Raw genomic sequence first — 13,811 nt, forward strand, 5'->3', positions numbered from 1 at the left:
TGGTTCTAAAACGCCGATTTATAAAACATTTTCAAAATTTAGTGCATTTAAGAGATTTAGAAAACTTTTTTGCAATGAAGCGGTATTTTGTTTCTTCTTGCAGATGGAAAGTATTTTTACAAAACTTCTTGCGATTATATCTTCACAAAACTTAAGTTTAAAAGAATTTTTCTTAAATGAAATGTCTGGTTTAAATTTAGATGTACCAAATTGTCATCAGATCAAAAATAAAATTGTTAAAAGATTTATTATGTTCTGATTAAAAATAGCTTCCAAAAAATACTAAAAAGCATAAAAAAGCTTGCAAGTAAAAGTGCTGCTGGACATTTATTGTAACAAATACTATCACTAGTATTAAGTAATTGTTTTTGTAAATATACCTAATACATTTAACTGCGTAAGGTAGGTGTACTTAATTTTATTTGCCTAGAAAATAAAAACCAATAGTTGTTATTATTATATATTTATCCTCCTCTATTGCACAAGTAAATTCTACATTCATACATTATTTAAAATCACTTTTCAAGGTAGTTATTTGCTTAAAATCTGTGCGTAAAATTTATAAGAAAAATAATATTGTACTTAATTTATTTTTTGTAAAAGTTAATTTTAATTTGACATTGGATGCAACATGGCGGATGGGCGGGGTTTAGTCGCTATTGTCGCCACTGTCTTGTATAGAGCCACTGTAGTCTAATATATCTAAATAAGTCAGTAAACATGATTATAAAAAATAAAAAATCAACTGTGATGGAAATTTCTGCGAAAATTTTCACTTTCTTTTGTTCAAAGCAACTAAACCAGGTGCAGGGTTGTTTTTTACTAACACTATAATTTTTTTCACAAAAAGTGGCTAGATGATAACTCGGCCCTACCAAGTTACGACGTCATGTTCGCCCAGGCGTTGGCCCGATCTGTAAGGACTAAGGAGCATGTTTTGTTATTTTTTTCCTCTTCTACTTCTACTATGCCGAACACAACAGTAACAATATTTGCAACCTACTCAAATTATACCTTTAGATTTCATGCAGGATGACCCATGTATATTATTTATGGAGACACATAAAAATGTTCAAATAAAGGTTCGGAGACGTAGAAAAAATATATTTTAGATTTATGAACCAAACACGATTTTTCTAAATGTATTTAATACAAAAACACATACCTGATGCACTAAAATTGAAACATATTTTGAGAAGGTTGTTCCATTCTACCACCTTTTTAACACATTGTTAAGGAAACAATGAACGGAAGCATGTTCTCGAGCATGATCGACAAAAGAGGGATGGCTCTGGATTGTACCTTTTTCTGCATGTGACACACTCACTGTTTTACTAATATTTAAAATCACGATTTCTTCGAATTATAAAGTTTTGTCTTTTCCAGCATTTGGAGCAACAGAAACGTGTGCCTCCTGCTCAGCCAAGGAGTTTTATTAACCAGTAAGTAAAATATTACTTCACTTGATGAAAATACAGTGTTAATAGTTTCTTAGTTAACACGACGCGTTACTACGAAGACATGCTATCTCAAATTAAGCTTGGAAACATGTTAGCTCAGATCTTTAAGTAAAAACATGCTATCTCACACAAAAGTTTGACTAGAAATTTAAGTTGGTTGCATTGGCGTTGAAATGTACATTCAGTGATTGAAACCGTGCAAATTTATATAATATATTTTTCAAAAAGTAAGGAATATTTATGTTCAGGTACACTGTTTATTTTATTTTTTATGCAATATACTGCAACACTTACATTTCTCGACGTTTTTTGAAATAATAAATTATAAAAAAAATAGCGTATACCTTAATATACAGGGTAGCCCATCGAAAACGTACCGCAAGGCATTACAGGGTAGTAATGAACTTTTCGGCAAAATCCAAAAATAGGTAAAGTTTGCTTCTAAGGGGGACAACTTTTGGCGCAAAAAGCATAGCAAAATCTTCAACCCCCTAAGTGGGGGTGCCATCCCCCAAATTTTTTTAAATGGGAATGGGGGTCAAGTGGGGGGTCATTAGAAAGGGCTTTTAATTCTCTATACATCGATTCTTACTTTTTGAAAATCGATCCATTATTTTAGAAAATATGCAGCTTTGAAAATACGAACAATATTTTTGACGAGAAATGCGAAAATCGATTTAATTTTACTTCAAAACTTACGGTATTAGCTTGGTAAATTCCTTCAAAAGAATTCGCTGTTTTTTTTTCTGATTTGCGAATTCTTTAGCCTGATTTTGGTGAGCAAAAAATTGTCCGCTTTTTGTTTCGTATTTAGATAGGCCACAAGAAGTTGCTAGATAACTGTCTTGTGACTTGTAGTTGAAGAGTACCAATACTGCCGAGTCTTTTAAATTGATTAATTATGGTGTACTCAATTCCAGAAAGAGTAGAAATTATTGAGCTTTTTTTCAAAAACAATGAATGCGGAAATCGGGTCGCCGAACTGTTCAACCAACGGCATCCTGAGAAACATGCGTCTGGAAAAATTGTTCGCGAATTGGTGGCCAAATTTCGCGAAACTGGCTCCGTTCATAACAAAAAGAGGCAGGTTGAAAATCCGGTACTAAATGAACCTACGGAAATAGCGGTATTGGGGCAAGTGGCAATGGATAGTACGCTGAGTACAATGCAATTGGCTACTGCGACAGGAGTGAGTCGTACAAGTGTCCAACGAATATTAAAAAAATACAAATTCCATCCTTATAAGATTCGGCTAGTGCAAGAGCTAAATGAAGACGATTTTGATCGTCGTTTGCAATTTTGCGAAATAATGACTGAACGAGCGATAAACGATAATTTCCTCTTTAATGTGTGTTTTTCGGACGAGTGTACGTTCTTCTTGAATGGTTTAGTGAATCGCCATAATTGTCGTTACTGGGCTGATACCAATCCAAGGATTTTCCATGAGACACACTCCCAACACCCCCAGAAGTTGAATGTATGGGCAGGTATTTTTGGAAATTCCATTGTAGGTCCTTTTTTCCTTCCTGGAAATTTGACAGGCGATATGTACTTGGATTTACTACAAAATGTCATCGACCCAGCTCTAACAAATATCATAGAGGACGACCCTGCTTACAATGAACACGAACTGATTTTCCAGCAAGACGGAGCTCCTCCACATTACTCGCTCAATGTGCGCAATTACCTAAATGAGACGTTTCCAGGACGCTGGATAGGACGAAGAGGTGCAATTGAGTGGCCCCCTCGGTCACCCGACTTAAATCCTTTAGATTTCTTTCTCTGGGGGCACATTAAAAGCAAAGTTTACAGCACTCCACCTGATACCTTGGAAGATCTGCGAGGACGAATCATTAATGTATGTCGCGAAGTAACACCGCAAGTGCTCCAGAATGTTCGACAACGGTTTGAAGACAACCTGTATCATTGTATGCAAGTTGGCGGACAACATTTTCAGCATTTACTTGACTAATACCGTAAGTTTTGAAGTAAAATTAAATCGATTTTCGCATTTCTCGTCAAAAATATTGTTCGTATTTTCAAAGCTGCATATTTTCTAAAATAATGAATCGATTTTCAAAAAGTAAGAATCGATGTATAGAGAATTAAAAGCCCTTTCTAATGACCCCCCACTTAACCCCCATTCCCATTTGAAAAAATTTAGGGGATAGCACTCCCACTTAGGGGGTTGAAGATTTTGGTATGCTTTTTGAGCCAAAAGTTGTCCCCCTCAGAAACAAATTTGACCTGTTTTTAGATGTTGCCGAAAAGTTCTTTACTACCCTGTAATGCCTTGCGGTACGTTTTCGATGGGCTATCCTGTATAAAAATGTTTATTATTACTAAAAATTATTCCATTTTTTTCGTACAAGTTTGCTTTGATATAAAAATTAATAGCGCACTCTTATCTGATTTACAGTCACTACTCTTGATACGCGTATTTTTTTTATAAAATCTGGGATGCACAATTTATTCTGAAAGTAATTTTATATCCTAATGCGGACTCTAAGGAGACTGCATTAAAAAGGATTATATAGTGGACCAGGCTAGGCCCCAAACTCCGGGTCCGAATCGTTCTTACTGCACCTCAAGAAAAACAAATGGCTTCTTAAAGGTACGGTAGCCGCCTGCTTGCATAGACTTTGGAAATGAAATACAGGTATGCGATACTTTTATTACCGGTACTTTATGATCTGCTGGATATCGATGCGACGGGCGCAGAGCATATGATATGCACGTGCACGTTTCCGTGATTTCCCATGCACACATGTTTATCCTACATATCATTCAACTTTATCTGGAGCCTAGCCTGGTCTACTATAATCCTCTTTATTGCATGGTTAATATTAATGACAAATAGGATGAACACATTATAAAACGCTTATATAATAAGATATTTTTTCTTAATAGAAACATATTTGTTTAGCAAATTTAACAGCGGTAAACATACCGACGCACTGGTTCCATGGCAATCTTGACTATATGCAGAATCAGCAAATAAGTAAAAATTTGTACAAATTATCGAAACAAATATATGACAAAGTTTGTAATAAAAAAAAAGATATCAAAAAAAATCAAAGCAGTTACACCAATATTTTTTTAAAACCTTTGAAATAAAACTAAACACATCAGATACTCAGCAAAAAAAAATTGTTATTTATCCTCTCATATTTTATTATGCGTATTTTAATCGACCAATTTTATCGTAGGGCTTTAAAGGAATCAGGATACGAAAGCGACTCCACATTGGTGTTCCGCAGGCGAGAAGAAGCCGCGCAACAGCTGAGCCCTAGGGAGCAGAAGGAGGCGTACAAAGTCATACAGAAGGGTGGGGACGTACCCTTACATGGCCTCAGGAAACTCGCGCCGGAACGACCAAAAGGTGAGTCACTTCGAAGGCCTTTTTAAATTTTGTAACTACTTTTACTACCACAGAGCGGTTAATTTAGCTTGTGCTAAACCTCTACTAAAATCTTCAGGTGAAGGTAAACGTACGCATGTCTCCTTTTTCATTATTAATTAGACTAATTATTGCTAAGGGTGATGGGTTCACAACTAAAAATATTCGTCAGGTCACCGTCATTACTAACGCCGAATAACTGGAAAATGTGAAAACTTAAAAACATTTTTTTATGTATTGGACAACAGCGACGCTTCAGCGAACTTTCAAAACCAATTCAGTTCGCCAACACAAATAAAAAAAAGCACCAGTAATGTTTTCTAAGAGCTCGACAATTCTTCAAAACAATACTCTGTAACGTAACACCGAACAAGTTCCGACTGGCGTAACGTAACAAATGCGTTACGACACAGAAACTTTCAAAAACATTAAGATCTGACTTCAACACGAGTTCATCTCTGCAGTTGCAGTTAACAGCAGCCTCATATATTCATTACAAAATTGCAATAAAAAAGAAACGGAATTCTCCGCGTGAATGTCAGAACTTTATAAGAGTAGAATCGAAATTGTTGTGAGTCTTAAAATTAGCGAAACAATCCAAAAATTTTACTAAAATGTGTCCAACATATTTAGAATTGCTTTGGCTATTGGCGGTTCGTAGTTAGCTTCCAATATCTGACTCGGTAGCATATCAGATTGGTAACGCGTAACATGCAACAATCTCCCGTATCCACTAACTGTAACGTTACACGTTCTCAATTACGTTACGGATCATTTGATACATATGGACGCTACTCACGTATAGAGATTGGAAGTGAAACACAGTTTTTGACCAATAACTGAAAAAAAGTTGGAGATATAGACAAACTTAGAGTGGTGCTCTTACCTTATAGCGGCTGCATCCATATAAAATTTATTTACTGACATATCTCTTATCCTTTTTCTATCTGGGACCTCTGCTAAGGCGGTATAAATGGATACCCAAAAAATGGATAGGAAAAACAACAAATTGCATGTGAAAATAAAAAATTTCAAAACATATACAAAAATAAATAGAACCCTAGAAAATTTTGATAAAAGTTAAAAAAATGAAAGTAGAATTTATTTTGGACAGGAATAGTCAACTTTGGAAGTTTGCTGCAAAGTCGCTGTTGGCCCTCTATTAGTACTTTAAACTCTAGTCTTTAGAGGTGGTCGAAATCGATGACTCAGATTGAACTTATCTCATTTTTCAGTTAACTTAAAGGTATTTGAGCTATTTTTAATATATTTTCTTCGATTTTACAACACGTTCTGATAAGGCAAAGTTCATCACTCCTAAAACTTTTGCATATACAGAGCGTTCCGAATTGCGTAAGTCAAACTTTACCTGATGAAAGAACATCTCAAAATAAGAGAAAAAAATGATATAGACAGGCCCTAGAACAATTCGTTTTCGATATACAGAGTGTTGAAATTTTAAGGAACATCAAAGAGTGACCGCAAAATCCGCTGTTCTTGAGACTTTGACAGAGGCGACAGGAAAAATTCTAAAAACATTCTAAAAATATCCAAAAACTCGTCATGAAAAATGAAAATGAGCATCACTTTCAGTTTTTCGAAAATGTTCGAAAATCACCCTTATTTAGGGGTTCCAAATACAAAAAAAAGTAAACAAATTAAGAATCATTAATAGTTGTAAAACCCCAAATATTTCTATGTTGTTATCAAAATAATATTATGAACGTGAAAATATCTAATTTCGTATTTGATACGGTCTTGTCCGGATTGAAAATCAACCCATAATATCCCTAAAGGGGTGAAATCATGCCCTAAACGCCTAAAAATGCAAAAAATATATTAAAAGTTACAATTTTTTTTCTTTTTTTTATACGTGATAATTGAACCGTTAATAACCCAGAGTCACTAGATCCGAAGGAAAATACCCCTAAATGAGGGTAAAACCACCCCTAAGTTCAACCATCGGCTTCAAAGTACATAAAATAATTATAAATCATGAAAAAAATAATGTTTCGAAATACATTCATTACAATAATTTATACACAAGTACTCCCATACATTATCAATCATTTTCAAAAATAATCATCCCTCTCAAGGGGTAAAATCATCCCTCAAATATACAAAATTGTAAATAATGTGAAAAAAAAATAAAAAAGTTTATTATTTTTACATTATTTTTAATTTTTGTCTTTTCAACCCCTAAATAAGGATGATTTTCGAAAAACTGAAAGTGTTGCTCATTTTCATTTTTCATGACGAGTATTTGGATATTTTTAGAATATTTTTAGGATTTTCCCTGCCGCCTCTGTCAAAGTCACAAAAACAGGCGGAAAAATAGGTTTTTTGCGGTCACTCTTTGTCTAAATATTTCTTAAGATGGTGGCATAGATTGACGAAACTTGCAATAATGACCTAACAAGTTATGGCAAAAATTCGTTGAGTTGATCGACAAACATGTCAACCAGTCATGGAGATATTGGGAAGCAGCTAACAACTTAAGAATTTCTACGCTACTGAATATTTTATAAATTGAATAAGTGCAATTAATATCGGTACGTTTCTAAGAAAAATGATCTATTTTGTTCGAACAACAGACCATTTTTGAACAATTGTTTTTTTTAAATTTAAAATAAGCCTTCGTGGTTGAATACACCAAAATTAACTCCAAAACTATCTCGCAAAAAAATATAGAAACTTTTTGTAAGAATTATGATTTTATCTACACCGTATATGAGAAGGCAATCTATAAATTTTTGGAGGGTTCTTATTCCGCAAAAAACTCCTGCCTAAATGGATTTTCCATGATTTCATTGTAATGTGATTTATTTTTAAATTTCAAGACTCTTTATCTCGGAATAGAACCGTATAGTTGTAAGATCCTGGTTTATATGAACTTGTTTCTTATTTCTTGAGATGATCTGTCATGAGCAAAGTTTAGCTTATACCATTCAGAGATCAGAGCACTCTGTATATCGGTGTATTCCAATAAAAACCTGCTTAAACTGAGGTACTGTCACAGAACAAGAATCATGTTTACTAAAGTCGTCTTTTTTAAATTATTAGATATTTCTGTCAAAGTGACAAAAAGATTTCCTTTGAAGAATTTGCCAAAACGGAAACAGTACCTACCGAACATAAAATAAATGGAATATCTTCAACTACACTGTCAGATGAACGCTTTGTCTTATCAGTATCGAAAATAAAAAACGATTATATTATCTTCACGAACTGTACACCTTTACACGAAACTTCACGCCTTCCTTCCAGACCACCAGAGCACAATGCAAACACCATAATCCAAAACTAATTAAAAGATTTCCCACAGAGAAAGAACTGGTGGAATTCTTTCCGATTTCTCCGACGTTGACGCGTATCCGAATCCACAAAAACGTCAAACCCCAGAAGGAAGTAATTTGTTACCCTGTCACCGTACACCACAACCAAAACACCTTCTCTGCTTACAAGAGAACAGCACCTTCCTCTGCGGCTTTGTCCAAAGTGCCTACTCCTCCACCCATACCAATACCTTCACCCCCGAGGAGAAAATCTTCTAGGAACAACCCCACCCTGCGCCTAGTGTCCACCATGAAGCTGAGAAGCGAGAAATCTCCGATTTGTAAAAGACACGAAACTTGCTTCACAAGTACCTCAAACATTAATAAGACAAAGGTTAATTACCTGAGAGACAAAATCACTTGCAAATTATCTCCTAACACTGGAAAGAGAAGCGAAAGTCCTAAGATACGGGTGGTTAAAAAAATAACTACAACTCCAGAGCTTAAAAATAAAATTACGTCAACTCTGTCGACTTCTAAAGACCCAAAAACATCCGCTAGAAGGGTGCAAAGTAAAACTAATATTCACAGTTGTGTGGGACGTTCTAAATCCAGTGATTCCGTTAGGAGCTTACCTAAGACATCTACTATGACCAGACGGAATCCTATGAACGTTTCCGATGAAAGTTTGAACTTAAGAAAGTCGCCAGCAAGAACATTTGGAACGGAAAAGAGAAAGTTCGATTTAAACCTGTCTGAAAAACGTTCCAAAATAGATAAATCTCCAGACTTATTATCGCCCACGGAAGTAAAGAAGGCTGTATTATCCCAGACCAAATCCAGTCCTTCCGGCACAATTTACAGAAGAACTAATGCTGTATTGAGTTCCACAAAATCAAATAAACTGAAAGAGGTTTTGCCGATAAAAGTTGGCATTAGCGAAAAAGCCAGAGGCGTCTTAAAAAGCAGCCTTCATAGACCTGCATCCACTTCACCCAGACTGGCAAAGAGAGCATCACCTTGCCTCTCGCTGTCTTCTGACAGATCCAGAACTATAAAAACTTCTCTTGAGTCGCTCAGCTCTCCTAAAATGGCAAGAAGAACTAGGGAAATTACAAAATCTCCGAAACTAGACACCGCAGAAAATAAAAAGATTCAAAAGTCCAAGAAGGAACAAATTAATGACGAGATTGCCAAAAAAGGTAAAACTAAAAAAGACAAAACACTTGACCAATCTAAGAAATGCTTTGGAAGAGCAGAAGGCACCGAAATAGTAAAGCGTCTCCGCAATATTAACGACGAAGACGACCTAGGATCCACGATCACAGTATCCGATATCGAGAAACAGAAGCAAGTTATAGAGAGTAACCAATTCTTCCGTCACCTATTTCTAAGAGACTTATCCCCAACCCCCTCCTGCAGCAGCAGAAACAACTGGCTGATAGAAAAAACCAACCAGCTCACTCGAAGAAAATCCTCGTTCTCCGAACCGAGCATCGGTGCAATGAAGGTTTACTTGAAACACACCAAACCTGTTACAGATTCTAAATTCATTAGTTTGGACATGGAAAGGGTACGTTCTAGATCAGCAAGCCCGAAGTCAGTGACATTTGAGAATACAAGACCGCATAAAGATGGCAAGAGAAGCTCTAGCTTACCGCCAAAGTTGATATTTTCCCAGACAAGTAGACCTGTGTCTCCAGTTGTATATCACAGGAAAATGGTATCACCCCCTCCATCGCCTAAACTGAGCAGATCGCCTTCCTGTCGAAAGATAATGCATTTCAAACATTTGGACAGTTTATCTAAATCCAGCAGTTACACAAAAATACCCGAGTATAGTTTATACATGTGCCCCAGCCTCAATCAGAGTACAACTTCTATAGATTCGCTGAAAAGCGAAGACTATCAGAGGTACTTTCATGAACTGGTACACGCCACCAGAAAGTGTGACAAGTTCAAAGACTTGAACCAGTTTTACAGTGGAATAGAAAAGTTAAGCGAACTGGAGCGAGCGTTTTGTCTAAAACCGAGGAAGAAAGGTGAGAGTGAAATAATCGACTTCGACAGGTGGAAGGAGGTAAGGACTCGGGAACGTGCCGAGCAGGAACTAAAATCACTTTACAATCAAATCAAGGAAAACGAAAAAGAGAAGGGTTTCCTTTACTTGCCCAAGGACGTGAGCAAGTACAAGTGGAAAAGGGAATACGACAGAGGACTGAGGACCAAGGAAAAGTCAGTAGATAACATCAAGGAGGAGTTCGAAAGGATTAAGATGGAAGAGTCGGAACGCGAAAACGCCAGACGTAGAGAACTTGCGTATTCGAAAGATGTGTACAAACCTTTGTGGAGGGGCAGTTCCGTGGTGAACCTAGCCAACAGTATGGTCGAACGCAGGTCGCAATCCGAAGGCAGAATCAAAACAGCCAGGCAGAAGTTACTCGATTCCGAAAGACTATTGACTCGTGGCATAGGGAGCAGGATATGGTCCAGTCTTTCAATGGAACAGGTGAACATACTGAAGGAACAACTGGCTGAAATATACAATCACCATCCAACTAAGGATAAACCAGAGTATTACATCCAAGTTCCCAAAGATGATAAGCAGAAATACGTTTCCAGTCTTACTGTGAGAAGAAACTCCGATTCTTCGGAACGAGTTTTTAAAAGTCGGCAGGAAACAGCCAGTGACATGACCGAGGATGATAAGAAAATGCTCTCACAAACGCTAAGCAAGGAGCTTTTGGAAAAGATCGCTAAAAAACGAAAGGAGAACAAGACCGCTCTACCGTTAGTTGTCGGGAAGGAAATACTAGGAGCAGTTGCAGCTGCGGACGCTAACATTAAAAACATTAAACCTCAGCAGCCCATGAAACCGTTGATTAAGACGGATGCTGTGAATACCGGAAGTAACAAAATTTCATCCACAAGCGAGAACGACAGTGGTAGTACCGACGAAAGTTCCAAAACTGTTATATATGTAGGCGGCAACGAAGAGATCAAGAAGAAAGTGGAGTACTTTGAAAAAGTTAAAAACATAGATTCCTACTCGCCAACTGTGCACAAACCAGCCGAAAGTACGTACGACATGGGAGACGTCAGCTTTTACTCTCCAAAAAACGAAGAAGATAAAAAAGACGAAAAGGCAAAAATATTTCATTCCAAATCGTGTCAGAATGTAAAGGAATACTTCGGCGAACAGGAGTTGGTGAAATTTGCGACAATACCTCTATCTGCAACGAGAAAACACAAATTTTCCCCAAAGAAACCCGAACTAAGAGCTTTGGAAATTAGCCCCCTCCGATCAGAGAGTTCGGATAGTCTCAGAAGCAGATCCATTTCACCTTTCCTGAAGGAAAGTCAAGCTCTCGTGAAGGCAGGGGAAGTCAACAGGCTAAAAAATAAGTTCGAATACATGGAAGACTTCTACGGAAGCAGAATCCTGAAAAGGTCACGAAGCGAGTCGGATCTGCAAAGGGTATTCTCGTGTCCAAGTAGCGGGTATGTCGACACCATAAAAAGAAACTACGAGTACCCTGCGTTTTCCGGAAGAGGAAGGAGTAGGACAAGACGCGGAGGAGTGGTATCTCCGATTTTTTTACGGGCTGAAGACAGATTCATGCCGCATATAAACATCATCAGCAAAATCGCTAGTCTTTGCGCAAAGAAAAGACAGAAAAGCGAGATGGAAACGAGCAGAAGCATGGAAGAGCTAGCTGAAATACTGGGTTGTCCCGTGGGTGAGGTGGAGAAGCTAAAAGAAAAATTCGACCACAGCCAAGAAGACATTTCCTTGATTGACCGCATGTACACCTCTTCCCCGAGCATTCGAGAACTGAAAGATATCGCGCCTTACCTTACGGCCAACTGGATAGCGCACCGTTACCCAAAGTTCGAAGATAACACCAGGTCTCTGTCTTCACCGGAAAACGCTATAGCTTCCAAGGATACGTCTCTGGTGAAGAGAACCAGTAGACCCAAATCCTCCTCCCCTTCCCCAAAGTCTAAAAAATCCCTGTCGATACTGAAACCCATGCAACAGAAGCACCCGTCGACGGATCACGGGCTGGACCAGAAGTACAACCCGAAGTTCGAGCCAGTGAGTCGGTATCAACCAAGTGAACCATCAAGGTACAGATCTGGTTGGAGTGCTCACTTGAAACCGTCGGTTTCATTTAAAGGTGTCGTATTTAGGTTTAAATCACGACAGTAATAATTTCTTTAGCACGAAATGGGCACTTCTTATTTATTTGTAGGAATAGTTCAAATGCTTCCTCCATTTGTATGGCATGTGCTTCTTTGTTTTATGTTGCTTTTTTATTTGAAATGAAAAGAGAGTACCTATTTTTTATATCAAATCAGTCCTTGTCTGGCGATTTGGTTCAAGGATTAGTTTAACTTAAATTTCAATTTAAAAAAAAATCTACCATAACCATTCACTTTTTATTAATGCTCGAAATAATTTAAACAAATAATACAATCACACAAATAGATCCTCTCTGCATTGCATTAAATACATTGGAAAATAAAATACATAATAAAAACTACTAAGCTTGTCGCAAATGTTACAATGCAGCCTCCAAATAAAATATTTAAAGGGTCTACCACTTTTATACTAACTTAGCTGTTCTGAGTGTGGGTGAGATATAACCGGCAAACTACATTATATCTTAATTGTTGGTGCTGCTCAGTGCACAAAGCATTACTTTGTACCCACTGACAAAGAGCGATCTACTAATCTGTGCTATAAGAACAAGACTAGGTATTAGGCAAAATATAGTTTTTAACTAATGTATTGTGGTAAGCAACTACTCTGCCAATAGTTAAAAAGTTTATTTAGCCTGGTCTTGCTTTTATAGTACTTACAGATTAGCAGGTCACTCTCTGCCAGTAGGTACAAAGCAATGCTTTGCAAAATATGTTGATAGACTGACAATTAAATAGCTAAATCAGTTGTCAGTTATCTCACCTATGGCATACTGATAAGAACTAATAAGTTCCAAACTGGTCTATGTCTGGTGATTCTACTTACGAACGATGTATTTACTAAATATTGTGAGTGTAATACAATACTCGACGGAGCTAGCGATGAGAATGAAGTCCGCAAAGTAGTTGTTTCGCACAATGTCATTAGTTTAAAATTAGCTAGTCTTTAAAACGAGGTTTGCGAAATATTTATAGAAAAAATAGTAGGGGCATTCACTTATTCTTTTCCCACTATTTTATAATAAAGAGAAAATTGCACCACGAAATGCGCAAACTGAAAAAACGTCACTCAAGCAAAAATAAGCAAACCTACGTCCGAATATGTACCGTTTACGAGAAAGCTTTCAATTTAAAAAAAAATCAAAAACAAGCTTCGCAACATATTTCATAAAGTAACACCTACAGTTAATACTTGCCCTGCTTATAATTCTATATTTCAATTACCAGTGCCCCTTTCGTAAAGCGCAACTTCTACGCTTATGGCTTTTTAAAAATTACCTGATATTTTGATAAAATTGCACATTTACGAAAAAGATGTAAATTATTTCAAATCAAACAGTTTATTCATTTATGAAAATATTTCGAAAACGGTTAAAGATTTGGGTATGACAATTTCCAGTAAAAAAGTTCGAATTATTGACATTTTAAAGAATGTTTGACCTTGAATTAGATAAAATAAGGTTTTAGCAT

General features: G+C 36.7%; 1 protein-coding gene across 1 annotated transcript in view; it reads left to right on the forward strand.

Annotated features, from left to right (window-relative positions):
- The window catches only part of LOC108911220, a gene marked incomplete in the record, with an annotated part of 172,117 nt that overhangs the window by 122,298 nt on the left and 36,008 nt on the right, over positions 1 to 13,811 (forward strand). Inside the window, 2 exon segments of the mRNA XM_023455849.1 lie at positions 1,387 to 1,442; positions 4,670 to 4,842. Of these exon segments, the coding sequence (XP_023311617.1) occupies positions 1,387 to 1,442; positions 4,670 to 4,842 (229 nt within the window).

The sequence above is a fragment of the Anoplophora glabripennis genome, unplaced genomic scaffold (genome assembly GCF_000390285.2).
Source record: "Anoplophora glabripennis isolate ALB-LARVAE unplaced genomic scaffold, Agla_2.0 scaffold1, whole genome shotgun sequence".
Classification (NCBI taxonomy): Eukaryota; Metazoa; Arthropoda; class Insecta; order Coleoptera; family Cerambycidae; genus Anoplophora; species Anoplophora glabripennis.